Genomic DNA, 24,767 nt, shown 5'->3' with positions numbered 1-24,767 from the left:
GCAATACCTTGTTGCTGATATGTTACATGTCTTGATACTTTTTTTTAACACAATCTGATTATACACCCATTTACTTAACTGCATCAGGGCTAAACAAAATTCTGTAACCATCTGCAGGGCAAGTAAATATTATTTTGTACTCGTTCTGCAATATTTTCACTTGCCCTCGTAAAGTTTCATATTCTCAGGTTTTATTACTATTCTCTGTAATCAACCTTTAAGTTGAGAAAATTTACCACAGTAAGTACAAAATAATTTAGTCACCCAGTGCCTGCCATCCAGAGCTCCAGATAACCTTTTGAGCAATGGACTTTTTACTCGAAGATTTTTATTTTACCTGGGTTAACAGTTTCGGTCCACTAGTCCTTTTAATGATAGCATATAGCAAAACCTTTAAAAATGGCAAAATTCGACTCGTCCTTGGGAAACCTTTACTATTGGACAGTTTGGCAAAGACTATAGGACTGGTGCCAATTTCTAACCCTGTGTTTTTGGTTGTAAATAGCGGTTCCAAATATAGGCTTGACTTGGAAAATAAATTTATAGCTTGTAATTGTGTTTCGGAAATTAGCTCTGTTGTACACATGCTGTTAAAGCTTCATTGAGCATTTACTTGTGCTGTTTTCAAACAATTGAGTTTTTCATATAATGCATGTGTTTCTGTTCGCAAATTAATTGAAAGTAATTGGGTTTTGAAAAGTTTTGGGGGGTATTTTACGCAAATATGCGGCTTATCTGTATTTGTGGCCATCTATATTCATCTTTGCTCTTTCAAAGTCACTCATCCACAAACATTTCATTTTCAATTTTTACAGTCCTATTTTTTAAAAAATAAATTCATTTTTGGGCCTGTTTGGTAATCAAATCATGTTTTTTTCTCATCAACCCCACCATTCCTGATTAAAAACAGCAATAACCTTTACAAAATCTCTCACTTTCGCTTTGATATTTGAGAATCAGTATTATAAAGAGTGGCTTACAACAAAAATAATGAATATCATTGCCTCCCTAGTCCCTTATCAAAACTAGTTTGCTAGTCAAAACTAGTTTGCTAGTCTGCTCTTTCTTTGAGAACGCACTTTCAGCGGACAGTTGCCAAGTATACCGTCTATTAAGTATGATTATTGATATAAGCAACATTTTTTTCATTATTACTACGAATGTACGAGAAATGAAACCTTTGATATTTTAGGTTTGAAATTATCCTCCATATTGCATTGAAAACGATTAGAAATGAATTGATTCAATTCAAATATATGTACACGCCTGGAAGGACAAGCATTTTTTCACGTCTTTCTCGCTCTGCACAAGCTGCCACTCGTTAATACAAACAGAGGAGTGGATTTTCCAAGCCCTGGTCCTCCAGATGAGAAAAATATATCGGATATCACACTCAACAAAAATATTCCATTAGAACAAATTACCCCAACAAAAATTAGCACACTGTTGCAATAGTCTAACCTTGAAGTGACAAAATGCATGGATATATGCTTTGTCCACCTATATCTACTGATTGGTCTGGTATTCCTTATCTGAATCAGATGGTCTGTGTTTTGGCAGATGTTATTAACATGGTTTCTCAAACTTAATGTTGAATCAGTGATCATGCCTTAGCCTAGATTTCTTGCATGTCTTCTTGCATGTCTTGGGTGAACAATACCTGTTCTCGCTTGATCTCCAAAAATGTGGACCATCCAGTACAAATGGTGGTCATTCAGTCTTTGAATGGCAGATTGCAGGAAGGCAATCACATCGAGATGAAGCCAAACAATTTGGGATGTCCAAAAAAAGGCTATATCCATGCCTTGATACAAGAGTGGCAAAACTTCCCCCAGCAGTGTTAGAAATTGGCACTAGTCCTGTAGTCCTTGCCAAACTGCCCAATAGTTAAGGTATCTGAATCATAAGGACTAGTAGAAATGTTTAAGGGTTTTGCTGTATGTTATTATAAGGACCAGTGGACTAAACACTGTTTCTGCCACTGCCCAGTGCAAGAAAATTTATTTTTAGAGACTTAATACCATATTCAACGTAATAAGCGCCCCACTCTAATAAGCGCCCACGGCGATATTTGCCAATATATTGGCTAGTGAACAATCCCATTAGCACCCTCCCGACTGATCAATGTACACCATACTTATTTATTCGTGTATAAAAATTAATACGCACTCGTGTGTTATATGCACCCTTAATAATGGCCAATTAAATTCTGGATAATATATCTGTCGTGTATAATACGCACAGACTTTTCTTTTGTATCATTTCAGGCTGTCAGCATAAACCACGAAATCTACGATCTTTCAACTTTTTTTCTCACCAAAATTATTTTCTAATAAGAGCCCTTTATTTCTAATTTTGAGATCACCCTGGGTGCTTATTACGTCGAATACGGTAACCAAAATGAAATGTTGAAAGTTATGTTGAAAGAATTGAAACCAGGTTAATTTCATAAGTGTTTTTATTTCTTCAAATTTGGGGTTGACAAAAATTGTAGGGTCCTGGTAATTTTTAAAGTATGAGAAGGTCTGTGGTTTGAATCCTATCACAGGACTTGAAAATTTTGTGGCTGCTTCAGTGGCTACACCCAGAATACTGTTTTGTAGTAACCCAGATAAAACTCTTCTTGTCATTGACTCATTTGGTGACCGCTACTCTTTGTCGATTTAGACCCGTGAAGAATCAGTCTTCAGCAACCCATGCTTGCCGTAAAAGGTGACTATGCTTGTTGTAAAAGGCGACTCACGGGATCGGGTGGTCAGGCTCGCTGACTTGGTTGATGCATGTCATCGATCCCAATTGCGTGGATCGATGCTGATGATGTCAATCACTGGATTGTCTGGTCCAGACTCGATTATTTACAGACTGCCGTCATGTAGCTGGAATATTGCTGAGTGCGGCGTTAAACAACAAAACAACCAAACAAATCTTTGTCGATTTAGTCATGACTGGGTTGTTACAAAGACCACTTGACTTGATTTTTAGTTATAAATGCTTTTAACAGTTGTCTTGACTTTCCTCCTATGTCATTTGCATCTACGGACCCCTAAATCTTTACCTCAAATCAATGACAAGGACCCTGGACTTTCAGGATTAGTTTCCAACACTGGTGGTATCAGGTGATAATTATGTTTTTCTACTTCCTTATAGATTTTCTTGTGGAAATGCAACTGGACTTGGAGCTACAGTTCTTGGTCCTCTGGAAGCACACAGTGGACTCATGGTTGCAGAGGCTCTGTATCATCAACACGATAATGACACAGTAATTCCAGCTACAAACAGAATCTTTCGCTTTTCAATGCGTCTTCCGAATGGATCCATGTTGACCAAGGACACAAAACCATTTCAGATCACAAGTAAGCTTTACTAAAAAAAATTCAAAATCATGACAATCGATAACCCATCTGTACTCATGCCGCCACCACCGGTCCACCGGTCTTGACTATACCACTCACGATCCACCAATGGCAATTAGCTCCACCGGTCCACCGGTCCACCCCTGCCGATAGACTACCCTGGTACTGCATCTGGAACACAAAATGTATATAAGGAGCCCCCCCACCCCATACACAACAGTCTGATGAGAGCATACTCGCTCGAAACTAGTCACATAGATTGCTCTTGGGTTTTAGCCCCAAACCTTTTATTATAAAAAAAATTCAAATTATTTCTTTTGATACATGACTTTCCCCCAAACTATGATCAGTCGTAGGATCATTTTACTGATTGTTACATTGCTAAGTTGCAATAAACAAAATATAGCTTCTTTTTTTTCGTTATTCATTTTTCTTGTACAGTCTTTGACTATAGCCTATAGCATCTGGGATACACATGGCCACAATTTCGTTATTTTGACATTAGTAATAATCTGATTCTGAATCAAAGACCAAAAAACTTCAATCATTAAATCAAACAGTAAATCAGCCATCTCCGCAACTTCCCCAATCACAACATGAACTTGGAAATCCTCTCCAACAACCACCATTCATTTGCCTCAAGTTGATTTACAGTGCAGTATTATGGCAATGATGATGATCAGCGGTAGAAACTAACCTTTTTGGTCCACTGGTCTTTATAATGAAAACATATTCTAAAACTCTTAAAAATGACAAATTTCTACTAGTCCTTATGATTCCTTAACTATTGGGAAGCTTGAAAAGGACTACGGGACTAGTGCCAATTTCTAACCCTGATGATGTAATAGAGGTTGTATTCTTAGAATTATTAACAATGTCTATTGTTCCTTTGTCTGTATGATATACACTACTGATCTCCAGATTCGCGTCAATAAGCTATTCTAGCCGTTAATAAGTTTATCATGAAAATGCCTGCTACATGTCAAACTGGTGCAAAAGAATTTTGTGCAGAATTATCGAAATTTGGTTGCAGAATTTACAAATATTCAGATTTTTTTTAAGAAGAATTCCGCGGGGACTGGTGTATACATGTGATTGCTATATCTGGCTTCATTCACAAGACAAATACACTAGGTGAACTTAATCTCTGCATATAAAACAATGTCTACAGCGTTAGAAATTGGCACTAGTCCTGTAATCTCTCCGAAACTGTCCAATACTTAAGGTATCATAAGGACCAGTAGAAATTAGCCCTTTTTAAAAGGACTAGCAGACTAAAAATGTTAGTTTCTCCTGCTGTGTCGGCATAACACGAAATACAATTGAAATGGTAAATCATCATGTAGTGTGATGTTCTTTCGCATATTTCCCATTTTCATTGTCTACATTTGTTATTTCCTGCATGTTCATTCATCTGAAGCCAGTTGTAGATTTTAACTGCGCACAATACATGGAAATCCTGCGTAATTGGATTGTTGCAGGAGGAATTAAAAATCGAACGAGTTTGCATGAATGAGTACTGTAAGATGTCAACAAATCGGCAGTCCATATGTTTTTGATGATGAAATGAAATTGTGATATGTCTGTCAATGTAAACTGATACAAAAACTACTGTGCTTGAAGGACACTTTTTGAAAGAAATTTAAGTGATAGCCAAAAGTAATCTCATCGTTAATCAGACCAAGGTTGCATATGACTCCCTTATTAACTTATCAATATTTAGGTGAGCAGTCTCTAACTGCCGTATGCATATGTTTTCTGACTTCATCAGATGAAAAGGGTATATAATTTCTCATTACGTTATCTTGAGGGGTCCTTGAAGCCATCTCCTACGACAATTAAGTCTATGGACCCCTGTGATTTTGAACTTTTAATATTAGTGTTATGACACAGGGTTAGATCTTAACACTAGCCTGCTAGCCCGAGGCAAGTACAAATTCCTGTGTACTCCTATTCTTTTAACATTACAAGGGGATTTTATTTTTACCCTGTGACAAAAACCACTTCATGTTGATTTCAAACACTGTGCAATACAACCATTTTTCTTGATCTAAGTTTCTATATTAAAGGGAATTTAGATTATATTCTTTGTTTCCATCTCCATTTTAGCTCCTGCCAAGACCTTAGTCATAACGCAACAACCTCCAACAACCACATCTGCGAATAGTGCATTTGTTGTAAAGGCACAAATTGTTGACTCAAGAGGCAGCGTTGTTTCTACAGGACTTGACTCCACAGCATTTGTTGATCTTCAAATATCATATGAATACAAACAGTTTTATCACTCTGTTGGAAAAGAAATGTTTCTTTACAGCACTGCAGTAAGTAATACTTACCAAATTTAATCAAATTAAGTGATAAACTTAATCAACCAAGATTTCCAAAGGTTACTTTTTTTTAAAAACTATGCTGGAATCTGACTTCAACCTGAAATGAATGAAAAAGGGTTGTTTCCTTCGATCATACTAAAGGAAAATGTATTAAAGTTGTTGCTTTGAATAGATCAAAGGTGCAAATATCCTGATATTGATTAAATCATACGGTTGATAATTGATTGCGTGCTGAAATATTGCCTGCGCACGCTGATGAATATTTGATATACCGTAATCGACGTAATAAGCGCCCGGCTCTAATAAGCGGCGATATTTGCTAATATATTGGCTCGTGAACAATCCTTATTAGCACCCTTTTCGATTGACCAATGTACATAATACTTATTTATTTGCGCTCGTGTGTTATATGCACCCTTATTTATGGGCAATTAAACTCGTATATAAACGTTTTGGGCAGTCAGCATAAACCACAAAATTTATCTTTCAACTCTGTTTTTTTTCGACAAAATAATATTCTAATAAGAGCCCCCTATTTCTAATTTTGAGAGCGCCCGGGGCGCTTATTACGTTGAATACGGTAATTGTATTTTGGTGCATATTACACAACAATCAAAGATGTAATTCCTTGTGAGGCGATGTTAAGTTCTATGTCATCATAATATGAAGTACTATAAGGCTAAAAGAAATAATAGTCTTGGTTCTCAGGCACCACCTGTATCATCATAAAGTCTGCAGCACGTTTTGTTTTTATTTTCATTTAAAAAAAAAAGAAAATTCCTAATTCTTAAAAACAATGCGATCCAATATAGCACACAGTTACTTCCCTTCACATGTGCACTGCTTTACTGCACATCTCGTGTTATGGTTATGGCGGCAATAGGAGTTTGTATAGGGAGGTCCTTTCCCAGATTGATGGTACACAGCTGTTTATTTGTTACATACTAGTTTAAACAAGCAATAAAACCAAATAAAACCAACCGCCCGCCCACCCACACTATATTTTCAAAAGTCATTGCCTGAGAACCAATTCTTTTATTTTTTTAAGCTTAAAACCTGTTTTTACTTTTGATGTGTTTCATTTTCAGGTTCGTATGGAAAGTAGTGAAGCTATTACCCATGCAAGTACTTATGACAGAATAATCCGAAAGAGAGCTGTAGGTGGAAATGTCACTTTCAGTGATATCAAAATCTTAGATGTCCATGCGAGTGTACGATTCAATTTGACAATGACAACAGCGCATGACCCCTGGATCAGAACACCAAATGACTACTCAGATCTCGCAAGCAAGTTCATCACTACTTTACCGAGTGGAGTATTAGTATTTTCAATTAACACATCATACCCATTGAGTGATGCAGTCAAGTTAAGTAACTCTTTTGCTGTTACAGGTAAGTTGAGTTGGTCAAAACATCTAAAATGTTCATATTCTACCCAAGAATTGTTTTCAAATGGACTTTTATTATTCACTCACCTGGTCCTAAGGACCAAGGTGAGCTCCGTCGTCCATCCGTCATTTGTACGTCAACAATATTTGAAAACGACTTCTTCTGAACCACTGATTGGATTATGAAATTTGTCTGGAAGCAGCCCTGGGTGGTGGGGATTAAAAATTGTACAAATGGTAGCACTATATCCCCAGGGGACTGAGGGGCAGTGCCAAATAGTGGTTATTTGGCTATATAGAGAATCTCACCCGAGGGTCTTTTGATATCAAATATATCAACACGAGTTGATAAAAGTGGAAAAATTCCGAGGCTTGCCGAGGATTTTTGCCACTTTTATCAACGAGTGTTGATAAGTATAGAGAATCTCACCCGAGGGTCTTTTGATATCAAATATATCAACACGAGTTGATAAAAGTGGAAAAATTCCGAGGCTTGCCGAGGATTTTTGCCACTTTTATCAACGAGTGTTGATATATTTGATGTCAAAAGACATGAGGGTGAGATTTTATTTATCATCCAACATCATTCTTCCAACTTTTTCAATTTGTAGACAGTAATTAGCAGTGTCTTCAGTGTAAAAAGTACTGAAAACACCTTCAGTAGCAGAGCTGTTAGTGATGTCATTTGATTGTGATGTCATGGTAACCAGTGACGTCACAATGGTCTGCAAAGCATTGTGATGTAATTTCACTGCAGCAATATCTACAGTGTAGATATCGCTTGATCTAATCCAAGCGATATCTCCTGTGGGAGCCAGTTTTGGATGATAAATTGCTTTAAACGACTTCTTCTCTGGAACAAAGGATAGATATCGACCATATATGGTTGGAAGCATTCTCAAGTGGTGAGGATTTAAGATTGTTCAAATAGAGGGGCTGACTCCCAAAGGGGCTGAGGGGCAGGGCCAAATAAGGGTAATTTGGCTATATTGCTTTAAGCGACTTCTTCTCTGGAACTAAGAGATAGATATCAACCATATATGGTTTGAAGCATTCTCCGGTGGTGAGAATTCAAAATTGTACAGATGAAAGGGCTGATCACCCCCCAAGGAGACTGAGGGGCGGGGCTAAAAAGGGTAATTCTGGAGTGATTTTCAGAAACTTAGATCCTGGATCATAACATTGAAACAGTTCAGATCTTTATGCCACATTTGTATCTAGAGAAGTACACGTTCATGCTGTCCGATTTGCCATCCAACCCTTTTAAATGCTGACAGTCAAAATTACGAAATATTTGCAGTATTATATACATGTACAATGCAAATGTATAGTTTGTCATGATTGTGTAAATATCCAGGTGAGCGATACAGGCCTCTTGTTTATTATGTTATCTTGAAACAGATAAAAACGTTTAACTGAATTCTTGTCTCAGTATGTATTGTTAGACTGAGTTACAACTCAAATTGTGACAAGGAAGAGTTATTTGTTGAAAAAATATATAATTTCTTTATTCTAATTATAATGATTATCATCTTGTAACACATTTTACGCTTTCTGTACAAAGAACTACTTATGGCAATAATATATGAATTAGATTTATATTGGGTATAAGATTTTTATCCCTTCCGCCTCACTACCTAACATCCAATCTTGTATCTTTTAATTGTCCCCAGCACTGCAGATGAAGAAAATCTGCATATGTGCTGCTTTTCTTTACTGCATGAGTGAGTGAGTTGGGTTTAACGCCGCTTTTAACAGTATTCCAGTCATATCGCGACGTGTCAGCTTAATGTGGGAGGAAAGCCCGGAGTGATGCAGGTTTTAGACGTTAACCACTTCGGTGAAACCCACGAGCACGGGTATGGTGCTGACAAACCTAGAAACATAATCGGGGCCAACCGGGATTACTTCATGAAATACACCCCATATTTTGTCATGGACTGTCAACAGTTGGTTAAGCTAGCGTACACCAGTACGAATTTTGAGGGGTTGCTGGTGTCCTGCCTCTATAGTATTCAAATCTAGGGACACCCCTCGCCCTAAATCACTTTTGAAATAGACTTTATAGGTTTATGACAAGGACCTCCTGACTCTCATGCTTAGTTCCCTTCCTCACAGTCATGGTATCCCAATTGCGTGGATCGATGCTCTCGATATCAATCACTGGATTGTCAGTTTCGATTATTTGCAGACCGGCGTCATATAGCTGGAATATTGCTGAGTGCGGCGTTAAACAACTAACGAACAAAAGAAACAGTCAAACATAGGTTTGAAACATTCTCAGTATTTTTTCTCTGTGAATAGTTTACAAATGCTGGGAATGTTCACATCTAGGTCTTGTGCATCAGGGCAAGTCCAACTGACCGCTCATCGCCCATTTTGTGTCTGGGATAGGTCTTGCACCGTCTCAATGCAGAGAAACAAACAAATATATCCTTCCTCAAACGTTTCATAACATGGGCCAAGATTCCCTGCTCAAAATTAAGGTTTATTCTGTGGTACTAAAGTTTTTCTGCTGTCATACTTGAATCTGGGACCTTCTAAGGAATAACTTTTAATACTGAGATCATGACATGGACCCCTTGCCTTTCTTGTTTAAGGACCCGTGAAGATCCGGGGTAGAATATGTCTTCAGCAACCCATGCTTGCCCTAAAAGGCGACTTTGTTTGTCGTAAGAGGCGACTAACGAGATCAGGTGGTCAGGCTCGCTGACTTGGTTGACATGTCATCGAATCTCAATTGCGTCGAGTGATGCTCATGATGTCAATCACTGGATTGTCTGGTCCAGACTTGACTTTTTACAGCCTGACGTCATATAGCCAGAATATTGCTGAGTGCGGCGTTAAACAACAAACCAACTTTCTTGTTTAAGTTTGAACAGTGTATTTGATAAGTTTGTACAGGGAGCAACATGAAAGAGCTTTGAAAATATTTCCAAATGGAAAGTTAGTTTTTATTTAGATCTTGAAAATTTATGCATATTGATTAAAATTAAAAAGCTTCATTTATTTTGCACTGGAATTTGTATTTGTCAATATGCAGATACAGTATGACAGTTACCTGTCAAACTTTTTACACATGAATGGAAATTGTTATTGTTTGAGATTGTGGTTATGAATATTCCTGTTCCCAGCACAAGTTGCCAGTACCCTGCAGATGCTGACACAAACTGCAAACATAAAAACCACGGTTGGAGCCAACTTTCCAATTACTGAGGAATTAATAGTTGAAGTCAGGGATGCAAGTGGTGCAAGAATCTACTCAGGACCTGACTCAAGCTTGGTAACTTCATTTGTGTTATGCATGAGCACTTCCATCAGTAGGGGGCACGGGTGGCCCAGTCGCTGTGCAGAGTTGCGTCCCTTGGGCACGCCAGCAACCTATGATTGTGGGTTCGAATCCCGGTTCGCCCCGATTATGTTCCTAGGTTTGTCAGCACCATACCCGTGCTCGTGGGTTTCACTGAAGTATAACGTCTGGGACCTGCATCACTTTGGGCTTTCCTCCCACATTAAGCTGACGCCGCGATATAACTGGAATACTGTTAAAAGCGGCATTAAACCCAACTCACTCACTCACTCACTTCAATCAGTAAGACTGCACGGTATTAACGGCATATTGCAACAGTGTTTGAAATAATTTAAAAACCCAACAAGACAGTCGGGCCGGTTACTCATAAATGTTGCCTGCCCATCTTCAAAGTTACCTGTCCGCATTCAGACATTATAAATATTGAAACATTGCAAAAATAAGAGAAAAATCTTGTCTTGATTCTGTGTTCCTGTATATTGGATGAGTGAGTGAGTGAATAAAACGCCACTTTTAACAGTATTCCAGTTATATCATGGCGTATCAGCTTGATGTGAAAGGAAAGCCCAAAGTGATGCAGGTCTCAGACGTTTACCACTTTAGTGAAACTCACGAGCACGGGAATGGTGCTGACAAACCTAGAATCATAATCATGGCAGACTGTGATTTGTATTGTTTAACCTAAAATCTGCCCAGAAATTCATTCTAAAAAAATGTTTCACTTTGATAAAACCATAGAAACACGGAAGTGACTTTTCTCTCATGTTGTTATCTCCCCTGTATCCATGACTACAAAATGGTGGCGACTGATCATGCTGACTTTAGTATTTACTTAAGTGTGTAGAAAATAGGGTCTGCATGAACAATCAGTGTCGATCACTGTCAAACACTTTGGCTGCCAATTTGCAATACAGATAAAGGTATCGCAATATATTGCAATACACTTTGTTTGCCGATACACAGCCCTTCAGGTGACAAGAACAATTCAGGAAGGACTAGAGAAAATAGGTAAATTGCAACTCTGAAGTGAATTATTCATAAAAAAAATACAAATTAGTTACTTACGCTTATAATTCATAAGCGATCATAGAATACCATTTGAATCTCATATCTAACAGCATTTGAATATTGTTAATATGAAGCAACTAAAAGGCTTGTGGGGTCAGGTTTGGTGCCTTGTTTGATTGCTTGTACCCAAATGGCTTGGGATGCTGCTCATAATATTATTCAGTATGTTTGGTCAAGGTTTGATTGTTTATAGCTGAAATGTTGAGTGTGTCTCTCTCTCCCCCCAGGGGCGGTCGGGTAGCCTATTGGTTAAAGCGTTCGCTCGTCACGCCGAAGACCCGGGTTCGAATCCCGACATGGGTACAATGTGTGAAGCCCATTTCTGGTGTCCCCCGCCGTGATATTGCTGGAATATTGCTAAAAGCGGCGTAAAACCAAACTCACTCACTCACTCACTCTCTCCCCCCAAAAATAAAATAAACAAACAAAACAAAACAACAATCCCCACCCCACCCCAACCCCCAGACCCCACCCCAACCCCCAGACCCCAGACCCCATCCCCATCCCCATCCCCATCCCCAGCCCCACCCCCACCCAAAAAAACAAAAAAAAGCCAACAAAAAACAAAAAAACACAACCAAAAAACAAACAAACAAAACAAAACACAACCACCCCACAAAAAAACCATCTGACATTGTCTGCCTGTTCAAAACAAAACATGCTTTTCAAATCTAATCTGGTAATGTAGCAGGTTCTCTTCAGTTGTCAGTAGAGCTTGTATGATACACATCTAGTAGTGACTTTGCTGGAGACAAATGTCAATAGAACATCTTTATTATTGTAGCATATTTTGAAGGGACAATCTTCTATACCATCATCAAAATTTACAAATGTATTCAGGACATTTTGGATAACAATCTAGTCAATGTCCAAGAAAATGAACCAATCTGAAACCATGCTCAACTGTGGCATAATTAGTCTTGAGTGCACCATGTGTGTTTTAAGAGTGAGGTCATAGCTGACCCAGTACATTAAGGCGCCACTATTTGATATTCAGTTGCCTCTCTTAGCAATGCAATGATAAAAGTATCTGGCCCTTGAAATAAGTTAACGTTCACGGTTTTAAAGGCAGAAATACACTGAATGCTTCTCACGACCTTTCATCACTCTTTGAAAGCAAATTTAAGACTCACAATATGAATCCCCCAATGTGTATTTTTGTCTTTATAACAGTGGTTCAAATAGCCAGTTTAACGGTCTTTGATATGTGACTGTGAATCTGAAGTCTCTGTATAGTTTTCTTACCTTTCGTATTTCCTCCTGCCAAAATTGTGATGGCTCCTGAAATATTGCTTTTGGCGACCACAAACAAAACTTAGGGAACCAAGTGGTTACCTGCTGAGCTGCTGCTAAAAGTGTACAAAATATGCTGCAAGTATTCTGTATGGTACGTTTTTTACACAATGATGCCAAGCACATGTCTGACAAAAAATATGTTTAGAAAGTTGTTTTTGTACTGCAGTGCTCTTTTAACCTTCCTTTGCAGACTGTCACTGCTGTGGCTCATCCATCAACTGCATGTTTATCAACAGATGCAAACTTCGTAACAACGGACGGCCAGGGCACATTTGTTGGATCTATTTGTGAACCCATTGTTTCAGTAACTCTTCGATTTAGGATTGTCTCAGCTGGAGGATTAACCTTGAATTCTGCACCGACTCCAAGTATGGCCATCAATAGTAAGTACTCAGTTTGATGCAAAACATTTAAACGTACACACATGCATTCCTCAGTGAAATTGTCGTGTTACTGGGGTAGAATATTGTTAATGAATTAACTCTTTCAACACCAGTCAACCAGAAGTGTTTACTGCTGGGACACCGAGTTCCCAGAGACTCTTGTATGATAGATGAAGCCAACATTTATCAAAGAAAATACCTGCTTGTAAAATATATTTGCTACTACATGTTATACAACATTGGAAAGGTCTGATCTTATGGTTTATAAATATGAAAGTTATATTTTTCAAATTATTTAAAATAATGCATTTACAACTTAATTAAATTCGTTGTAAATAAAAAATGTACGCTAACACGTTGTTAACATCCAGATTAAGGACCAAGGAAGCGAAAACTTGACGATTTTCGGCAAATATTTATATTTCATAATATCCACGTACCTATTTCTGTTTTATTTTCATTGTTTACGTAATTGGAAAATCATTTTAAAAAGAATTATAAATAGTTTCTGTCATCACCCATTTCCCGATAATAGCGACTGTCCGCTCAGTAAAATGAAGAAATACCCCCGTTTTCGAGGGTTCGTATGAATAACACGTTCGTCGAAGAATGGCATATGACACATCGCTGGAAAGCTTATTCCTTCATCTACACGCTCGTAACATCGACTGGTTTTGTTTCGTAGTTATAACAAGCGATTTCATTGGATTAAAATTGGTTTCTAATGACGCTTTCTTGCTGAAATCTGCTACAAGTTTCGTGATTGGTCAATTATGAGCACGTGACCTAAGGCAGCCAATCAAATTACAGCTGTGATACCAAGCTCGTGTTCGATAAATTACAGAAGTTTACGAAAGAATTTTGTTAAATCGTGTTATTCTGAACGTTTTGAGCAGGAAATCACGATATATATTATAAATATGGAACTTCGTGAATGTATCGTACTAGGTTACGAGCTGTGACAAAGATTTTTCATGCATATATTTTTGCATTAAACATCGTGTCCGAGCCGAGAATTCAAGGCGACGAAAGTCGAGATGTCATTTGACTTACATTACACGTGATCGCACGAAAAGATGGAAATAATAACTTAGATGTAAGTTTGATTACTTTTAGATATATTTTTGTTGATTTTATTCATTACTTTGTAGAATATATTTAAAGATTTGTTTAAAACGTCTTTATTTTCCTCTTTGACGTGTTCGATGTGGACCCGTTGTCGAAATGTGTGTCCGAGAATTTTATTTTCAATAACATCGCGAGAAATAGTGAATAATTTTTTAATTTAACGATAAAAAATGTTAAATTGAAATGGAATATGTATTTCAGACATTGTGAAATGTGATAGATTTAATAAATGAATGACATCACAGGTAGGTCCATAAAAATATATACTATTTTGACGTGACTACGGCTTGGCCGGATAACCGGCCTGCGGTGTCTGGGGACTCGATGCTTCTTGGCCGGATAACCGGCCTACGGTGTTGAAAGAGTTAAAAGGATTGGGTGGTCAGTGGGGATGGATATTGAATGTTTAAAGTGTTTCACAATATTTTGCAATGGACGAGGCCGGATTATTATACATATCATGATATATTGTATAATTAGGAGATAAACATACTGTGTTTTCAATGTTGAGCTAGGTTACCTGTAGATTTAACCCTGCTAAATTGAATTTGGAACCGAACGCGCAGCGTGATGTTTCAAATGTTAAATTTAGCGCGGTTAAATCTACAGGTAACCTAGCTCTACATTGAAAAAACACAGTATGTTTATCTCCATTCTACCATGACTAAATAAAACGCACAGTTTGGTGTTAGCAAATATACTGAGTGAAGCGGCATGTGTTGAGTTCAGTCTTTTGAGTGGGTTATCGATCTGAATTACGGAATCACCGAACAAAATATGGTGCTGTATACACCTTTATACTTCACTCGAACATATGACAGGCATTGAAAGCATATAAGCACGGCAACTTGGTAAGCTAACATGAGGTGGGCATCCCTAAAGAAAACAAAGCAAGCTTTGCAAAGCTTTCGCTCTACATCGCACGTCTATTAGCTTCTGCGGTGATGCGGCCGTCAAACCAGCTGTTTCAATCAGAGGGGGTTTATTGTGATTTAATAGCCTCTGATTGACCAATCAGAATTGAGTAAATTCCAAATTCATGGTAGAATTCTAAATTTAGACCACTGCCACTGACAAACTCCAGAATGCAAACTTGATTTTGGAATTACGGAAACATTTCGAAAGCATTTGGCAAGTGTATGACATTAAGCGATTGATAAAAATGGCTGTTTTGAAATCACCCGATATACCGAGCATTCAAAAATGATATTGTGATACTTGTCATGGAAAGAATGAACTTCAATTTACTGAGATACCAGTCATACCGGACACCATTTGTGGTCAGTTAAAGGGACTTTGTATGTGAATGTGGCCCTGCTGGTGGCACTTTGGCAGGTGTTAGGCTTACACCTGGCAAAGTGCTAGGCCGGTAACCTCCCAAAACCCCGACATCCCATTTCCCCTACCGCTTAAGACAACAAAGTTCACGGTCCATGGCACTGCTAATCCCTAGTCAGTTACCTATATCATACAATGGAACAACCCAAGAAACTCGAATAGATTGAGATAAATATTTAATTACGATTACGATATTATTCAAAATTCATAATACATTATAATAAAATGTTCATTTTTCAAAATTCATAATACATTATAATAAAATGTTCATTTTTCAAAATTCATAATACATTATAACAAAATGTTCATTTTTCATCTCAACTGTAAATCGTCTCATCTCAGTTTCTCAGTGTAATAATTGTTTCTTCCCATTGTTATTTTTGTAATTTCTAAAAATTGTCTTCTCATCATACAGGCATCTTTCATCACACTTACATTAATTCTTTTTTTTTTAAACTTTCCTTTAAGTCCCCTAATCCCCTAGAGCTCTACCCCTTTCATTTCTACTACCTCTACTCCAGACCTTAATCTCTCCTTTAGGTGAGTTCATAATGCCAGACAGGTAAATGCCGCGTGTTGTTTTAACTAATTGTAGGGGAACTGGGTTGTAGGGGAAATGGGATGTAGGGGTTTTGGGAGATAACCGCTAGGCCGCCCCATCATAAATGGAAATCGCACCACAATTGAACTAATAAGCAGCTTCATTGATGGTGGTGTTCTTGCTGTCTTTTGAAACTGCCAGTCCTGGCAACTTTAAAAACTTCAAGTTCCCCCTATTTTTTGCCAGTCCCAACTTTCAACAAATAAAAAAACGTATGAAAATTATTTCGTTTTAACTCTTTCAACATCATCTTAAGTGCAAAGATGTCATCTCAGAAGTAACTTAGATATATATGTCATTCACACAAACTTCAGTCACAATTTTCTCTTTTTAAAAAAAATAAATATTTTAAGACGAAGTCGCTCTAAATGGATATTTAACCTAGAAATAGACAAGAGGAAACCCTGATGGTAACAGACAAGCTGACTTTGTTCGAAAAAATGTACTCACTGGGTCCGAAGGTACGCCTAGTCATCAATGTCAGCAGCGGTAGAAACTAACAGTTTTAGTCCACTAGTCCTCATAATAACATATAGCAAACCCCTTAAAAATGGCAAATGTATACTAGTCCTTATGATACCATAACTATTTGGCAGTTTGGCAAGGACTATAGGACCAGTGCCAGTTTCTAATGCTGGTTAGACATCACATGCCCACATTAAGGACACCAGGGCTTACAAATAAATAACTTTGATCCCATTCCAATGGTCTGTCTTGTATGAGGTCCTCTGACCTAAGGTAGACTCCTTAATCTTAGCTTAATCAACATCCTGCCCCAGCAATATACACCTACAACTGCATCTTAATGCACATGGCCCATAATGACATCTGTGATTACAAACATAACACAAAAACAATCAGTTTAAAGATACAAATTTATTGAAGCGATCTTTGCATCATGATCACCGGAAATTCACCCGTTTTCATCCCGCCTTTGTTACTCTAAGTCCCGCCACTGGTCCATGGGTTCTTAGAACACCACTCACCAGCCCACCGGTAACAGCCAGATCTCCAGCACCCATTCTGGAAACACTTACCACTTGATCACCATTTCACTGGTGAACTCCACAGGTATCGCAGGGAACGCCTGGAACACAAATTGTATATATGGAGCCCTCTAGTATGGCAAGCCGTTTTCACATTTATTACGGAATTACAGATATCTTCAATTGTTTTTAAGATATCGGTATTTTATTTAAAGATATCAATGTTTTTAAGATATCAAAAAATAATTAAAGATATCTTAAATTCATTTCTGATATCCATAATATAATTACTGATATCTTAAAATGTTACGGTGATATCAACAAATTAGTTTGAGATATCTCTAAATGTAGTTACGATATCATTAAACAATTACCATCCTACAGTACATAAATATATTAGAAATAAATTCAAGATACCTTAAATTCAGTTCAAGATATCTTGAAATAAGCTATACATATCCACAAATGCATTACAGATATCTTTAATTCAATTAGAGATATCTTTAATTCAATTAGAGATACCTTTAATTCTGACCGTTACTGATATCAAAAATCCAATTAAAGATATCATTAATAATATTGATGATATCTTTATATCAATTATTGATATCAGTTATCTAATTTAAGTAATATAAATGTAACATCTTTAATAATGGCAACAATTGAAGATATCAATAATTAATTATTGATATCTGTATTTAGTTTCAAGATATCAGGAATTGAATTATTGACATCATAACATAACATGACATTTTGATATCTTTAAATCATATTTTGATATCAATAATCGAATTTAAGATATCAGCAATTATTTTCAAGATATCAGTAATACGCTTCACCATATCCTTAATTCATTTCGTGATATCTTAAATTTTATTGCAGATATCTACAATTATCTGCATTTAAGATATCTTCAATTCGATTCAAGATATCTTTAAAACAATTGAAGATATCTGTAATTCCGTAATAAATGTGAAAACGGCTTGCCATACTCTAGCTTGAAACTAGTCACCAATACTTGAGATTACTCTTGGGTTTTAGCCAAAATCTCTTCTTATCTACTGGGCAAGGTTTGAATGACTGTAACCAGTAACTAGTAACCAAAAGAAAAATACATACTTTGGGCATACTAGGAGTGCTTTTTATATATTTATTGTTGACTTTTAACATTTTTCCATTTTGTGACAAATTATTGTCATCCAATTTTTTTTTAAATATCATTTCTGATATTTTGATGTTGACTTATAAAAATATTTTTCTCTTACTTTTCGGTAAATATGCATTGAATACCTATTGCTGATAACACATTTAGAATTTTACTTGTGCTGTCTTTGCACTTGTCTGGACAAATCACTGATGTCTGGCATGATCATACCAAGTGGTTGGTAGAATTATGTCCTTTTTTTGTCCAATTTGGACCTCCATACACAACTTTTCTCTGTACCGCGATACGATGGAGTTCTCTCCCTTGTCAAACTGAGCGCGAGGCCCGGCTTTTACTCGGAGCTACTAATGTAAATAATGCATTGTTTGATAACATGAATGATATCTGATACAGAGAACACGAATGAACATAAAGGTTAGTGAGTGCATTTTGTTCCGTTTAGCGTACATGACAAGCACCGCGAACCCCGAGGTTGCAGGCTAACTATCAAAATATTTGATATTATGAACTAAACTGTGTAATCTCTTTTGTTTCAGATGAAATCTACATCGCTTCCTATATAGATAACTACCACTCAGGGTCCAGTTCAGATGTGCAACCTCATGTGGAATCTTTCATTCAGTTTGCAGTGAATGACATTAACAGTAATGTCTTCGCAGGAATACTTGAAAGTGAGTTGACAATATGCATTGTCTATTATGCTTCATACTAGTTTCATTTTGGAAAACAATGTCCATATGACTACGCATAATGCATTGTCAGTACTTTGAATACACTGCATATGTGCTTGACTTGTGAATATGTATAAGCTATGTGGTATACACAATTGATGTCAGGGATTGACTTAGGTCGCAATTCCGCAATCGCCTAGTTATCACATTAATGTGATTGAAAATCACGTACATCTTATGGTCAGCATGCTATCTCTTTCTGTGTATAAATGATTCCTTTATCACTGCATGAAGCTTTGCCTCCGCTGACAATGGTGGTGTGCGCAACAAACTCTCTACAGCGAGCAGATATCTGATCACTGACATCTACCACTAATTAGTGACGTGTATAGCGATCTGAGAAATCTCACCCAGTATCAAGTGTCAGGGACAACTGCGGCAAATTAACACAATCGCAGCGAATCGACAGTCACTGGTGACGATTCAACCTTGTTAAACTTGCATTATGTTAATCTTACCTTTACATGTAATTATCCCCCGCCCCAACGAAGTTGGCGGGGGATATAGAAATCGGTTACGTGTGTGTGTGCGTGTGCGTGTGCGTGTGCGTGTACGTGTGCGTGTGCGTGTGTGCATCCCGAAATCAGAAACCGTTAAATATTTCTCTGTGAAACTTTGCATGTCTATCAGACTCATGCTGAACTGGTGCCTTTTGCTATTTAGGAGTTTTATAAACTTTTATTTTTTACGTTTCCATGGCAACAAGTTGGACTTCGGTTCTATAAGGGTGGTGTTTCGTTTCCGGAGCGTAACTCAAAAATCATAAAATACTTTCTTACAAAACTTTGCATGTCTACTAGGCACATACTGAACTGGTGCCTTTTGCTATTTAGGAGTTTTATAAATTTTTATTTTTTACGTTTCCATGGCAACAAGTTGGACTTAGGTTCTATAAGGGTGGTGTTTGTGTCCAGAGCATAACTCAAAACCCATTCAATACTTTCCAACAAAAACTTTGCATGTTTACCAGACACATACTGGACTGGTGCCTCTTGCTATTTAGGAATTTAAGAAATTTTTATTTTTCACGTTTCCATGGCAATAAGTTGGACTTAGGTTCAAGAGGGGTGGTGTTCGTTTCCAGAGCGTAACTCAAAAACCGTTAAATACTTTCTTACAAAACTTTGCATGTCTACCAGGCACATACTGAACTGGTGCCTTTTGATATATAGCACTTTTAGAAATTTTTATTGTTTATGTTTCCATGACAACAAGTTGGATTTAAGTTTTAATATAGGATTGGTTTACTTAAGGAGTATAACAAATAAAATGTTAAATATTTCCTTGCCAAACATTGCATGTCTATATATAAAGCGCATACTGAACTAGTGCCATTTGATATTAAGGAGTTTTAGAACTGTTTATTGTAGAATTTCCATTGCAGCTATTTTGAGATGGGCTCAGAGAAATGTTGTGTCAGTTACCTGGTTTGGGACCATAATGTGTTAAAATGGGCGGGGGATATAGATGACTTTGTCAACTATACCCTTGTTTCAACTAAACTTGTCTGTAAAACAAACATTGCTGATATGTAAAAAATATCTGGCAATAGCAATCACCTGTACCAAAGTGCTGCGCTTATGGTTCTTATAATTATGTCTCCCCCAGAATGGAGGGAGACATATTGTTTTTGGCACGGTTCCCGTCGGCGTCGGCGTCGGCGTCGGCGTCGGCGTTCCCACCGTTTCCGGACCATAACTCAGAAACAGTTTAATATTTTTTCGCGAAACTTTGTATACACATAACCCAGCACTGAAGTGGTGCCTTTTGCTATTTAGAGATTTTTGACATTTTTATTTTTTCTCGTTTCCATGGAGATAACTTGAACATAGACTCTGAATGGGGGTAAGCTTGGTTTCCGGACCATAACTCGGAAACCTTTCAATATTTTTTCGCGAAACTTTGGATACACATTAACCCAGCACTGAAGTGGTGCCTTTTGCTATTTAGAGATTTTTGACATTTTTATTTTTTCTCGTTTCCATGGAGATAACTTGAACATAGACTCTGAATGGGGGTAAGCTTGGTTTCCGGACCATAACTCTGAAACCGTTTAATATTTTTTCGCGAAACTTTGTAAACACATTAACCCAGCACTGAAGTGGTGCCTTTTGTTATTTAGAGATTTTTGACATTTTTATTTTTTCTCGTTTCCATGGAGATAAGTTGAACATAGGCTCTGAATGGGGGTAAGCTTTGTTTCCTGACCATAACTCAGAAACCGTTTAATATTTTTTCGCGAAACTTTGTATACACATTAACCCAGCACTGAAGTGGTACCTTTTGCTATTTAGAGATTTTTGACATTTTTATTTTTTCTCGTTTCAATGGAGATAACTTGAACATAGGCTCTGAATGGGAGTAAGCTTTGTTTCCGGACCATAACTCAGAAACCATTTAATATTTCAACATTGACCTCAATACAAACAAAGCGCAACCTCTTCTGCAGGAACCCTTCACGCAGCTGATTGAAGTGTCCACTACCAGGAAAGAAACTGTTATTGACCATATTTATGTCAAGGATCTTTCACATCAGAGAGCTGGTGTGGTGCCTTGCTATTACAGTTTCCATGACATCACATATGTCATTGTGTAGAGACCTGCAGAGTCAGATACACGGGCAATTACATCACAGAGACTTTCCTTTGTGCCATATAACATTGCTACATCATTTCTGATATGTTGGGGATATTAATATATTTGTGTCCAAACTCTATTAGTACTTTAAGTGGATTTTCTACAAATACTTCAGTAATAAGAAAACTGTGCTACTTAGATGACTACACTGTCAGGTGGGTAAATGATTGAGGGATTAGTGGTGTTGATTAGACGCTGAAGTGGTGCCCATTAGTTGTTTGAAATTTCTAGTTCTATTTTTGTCTCTGTTATTTAGTAATGGAGGGTGGGAATGAAGAGATGGGGTTTAACGTGAAGTAAACCAATGAATGGGGGTTAGGGGGGTTGGGGGGAGACATATGTTTTTACGAGTAAAAACACTTTCTAGTTTTAAATATATATATAGTTAAAGCTGTAACTAAAATAACACGATATTGGAATATATTATTCTGATAAAATAATAATTTCAGATACAATTTCTTCCTTCAAATGGATCAAAATGTTTTGAAGTTGTATCATTGGGAATAGTTCTGGTATTTGACCAAAGCAAGTCAAATACCAGAACTATTCACGAATTTCATAAAATTGGTATTACACGGGAGCTCGTTTAGTATTTTATTTATTACTTGCCACTGTCACGTATGAATAGGCAGACACCTACACAATCCACAACGTAATCCAATTGAGTTTAACAGAATAATACTTCAAACGTCAAACATTGACACATATTAATTTAATACCATACAACGGTCCACCTTTAGAATTCAGGCGTCCGTTCCACAAAGTTATCGTAGCGCTAAGGTTATCAGTAACTCCCATATACCTAGACGTACAAGTGTCGTGGCGTTACAATTGCTTTGTGGAACGGAGCCCTGCACCACAAAGTTTACAATCACGTCACAATACCTGATGACGTAATTTGTGGAATTTTGTAGCAAGATCCATCAGCGAAACAATGCCATGTGATGTCAGCCTAGCAACAAGGTTGCTGGTGCCATCGAGTGTGCATAAACTTCTCTCAGTGATCTATCATCTCCACACGCAATGTCGTTGAATAAGCCAAGGGATGTTGAGAGTTTCATTATTTGTTCGTGAAACTTGTTCCGACAGTACATAAGCACACGTGTTGGTATTACACAATGTGTAATACAGCTGTATGTTTATTAAATGGGTGATCTCTTCATGGGCAAGTTATCATTATTGTTCTTGTATGTGTATCACTTTGATGTAAGAACAATTCCTTTATAAAACTGATGTACTGTACTGTTCTTATCAGCATTAAACTCAGGAACTCACTCACTCACTAACAACTCCCATTTGCAGATCGAACTCTACATCTGCAGACCTATAATACTTGGAATGATATCACCTCTACTGTCAACACGTACAGAAAAATGATTGATGCTGGCAAGGTAACGAAGTGTACCTGTTTTAAATGTCTGTGAGTCGCGTGTGCGTGTGCGTGTGCGTGTGCGTGTGCGTGTGTGCATCCCGAAATCGTTTCCGGAGCATAACTCAGAAACCGTTAAATATTTCTCTATGACACTTTGCATGTCTATCAGACTCATGCTGAACTGGTGCCTTTTGCTATTTAGGAGTTTTATAAATTTTTATTTTTTATGTTTCCATGGCAACAAGTTGGACTTCGGTTCTATAAGGGCGGTGTTCGTTTCCGGAGCGTAACTAAAAAATCATTAAATACTTTCTTACAAAACTTTGCATGTCTACTAGGCACATACTGGACTGGTGCCTCTTGCTATTTATGGAAATTTAGAAATTTTTATTTTTCACGTTTCCATGGCAATAAGTTGGACTTAGGTTCTATTAGGGTGGTGTTCGTTTCCGGTGGCAAGGTAAAGAAGTGTACCTGTTTTAAATGTCTGTGAGTCATTAGAATGTCCAAACACAGTTGATGATAATATACCTTTCTCACTGAAGCCTCTGCTGCCTGTGTAATTTTGAATTTGGCTGTCTAACGGTCCATAAGCATTTATATTAAATTATTGGCAGAATTTTTGTTTGTTTAGTAATTGCAAACAGATGAAAAGTGGTAATTCTTGTGTTGATATCAGGCTTATAGCCAATCTCATTAAAATCAGATCTAAGTTCTCGCTCCTGCAAAACAAAGATGTCGACTTCTAGTTAGTCACTTCAGTGGTCGGTCAAAGTTCGCGAAAGGTCGTTCTGACGTGACCCGTAATGGGATGTCCTCTGATCTTTGTTTAGCAATAGCAAGAACTAAGATCTGATTTCAATGAGATTACCTTATAGCGTGCTCGTAATGGGCTCTAATAACCTTTGAATCACATTGAAAACCAGTATGCTAATTTTCTTTTAATTCAAAGGAGAAAGAATTTTCTTTATGAATATCACAATAATTGAGGTAAAACCTTGTGTAGATAATAATTATTATATGTTCTTTTTGCACCATTGCAGTTGATGTTGCACAAACAAAGAATCTCAGAAACTGATGTGCCAAATGTTGTGATACTGGAGTGTTTGTTACCATAACAAGGCTTTCAAAGATCATACTGTCCTCTCACATCTGAACAGCCAATAAAATGCTTTTCCGTTGGCTAAAGATTTCACTGCATATGACTCCAGGGCCCACTTGCACAAAGCGATCTTAGCGCTACGACTATCGTAAGCCTATGTCAATCATGGGAGTTACGATCATCTTAGCGATAAGATCGCTTTGTGCAAGTGGGCCCAGGTGACTTCCCTGGTGAGCAAAAGTGATGGGCATATCTCTGTGTCTTTCTAGGCTCAAGGTAGTTACCAAAACCAATTTAGAACTTTTGATAATTGTAATGATTTTTTGTTTATCAGGCAGAACCAAGTAAAATGGTGAGAGGAATAATTGGATTTGGACATAACGCACTGACACAGAGTATTACCCCTCTCCTGAATGGTGACAAGATGCCTGTAATATCAACCAGGGAAAACAAGATTGAATTTGGAGACAAGGTAATGTCAAGTTTCTACAGAAATCCTCTCAAATTAACATATTTTCAGCCTCAGAAATTGGCGCTAGTCCTGTAGTCCTTACCAAACTGCCCAATAGTAAAGGTATC

General features: G+C 37.4%; 1 protein-coding gene across 1 annotated transcript in view; it reads left to right on the top strand.

Moving 5' to 3' along the window:
- Positions 1-24,767, top strand: part of LOC124121432 — a 94,284-nt gene that overhangs the window by 17,633 nt on the left and 51,884 nt on the right. The window contains exons 3-10 of the mRNA XM_046484429.2: positions 3,148-3,353; positions 5,463-5,674; positions 6,772-7,075; positions 10,206-10,354; positions 12,936-13,128; positions 18,883-19,017; positions 23,017-23,105; positions 24,523-24,660. Of these exons, the coding sequence (XP_046340385.2) occupies positions 3,148-3,353; positions 5,463-5,674; positions 6,772-7,075; positions 10,206-10,354; positions 12,936-13,128; positions 18,883-19,017; positions 23,017-23,105; positions 24,523-24,660 (1,426 nt within the window). The remainder of the gene's footprint in view (positions 1-3,147; positions 3,354-5,462; positions 5,675-6,771; positions 7,076-10,205; positions 10,355-12,935; positions 13,129-18,882; positions 19,018-23,016; positions 23,106-24,522; positions 24,661-24,767) is intronic.

This window comes from Haliotis rufescens, unplaced genomic scaffold, assembly GCF_023055435.1.
Source record: "Haliotis rufescens isolate VD_foot unplaced genomic scaffold, xgHalRufe1.0.p SCAF_55, whole genome shotgun sequence".
NCBI lineage: Eukaryota > Metazoa > Mollusca > Gastropoda > Lepetellida > Haliotidae > Haliotis > Haliotis rufescens.
The sequence above is the reverse complement of the archived record's forward strand: the minus strand, read 5'-3'. Positions and strand labels throughout refer to the sequence as shown.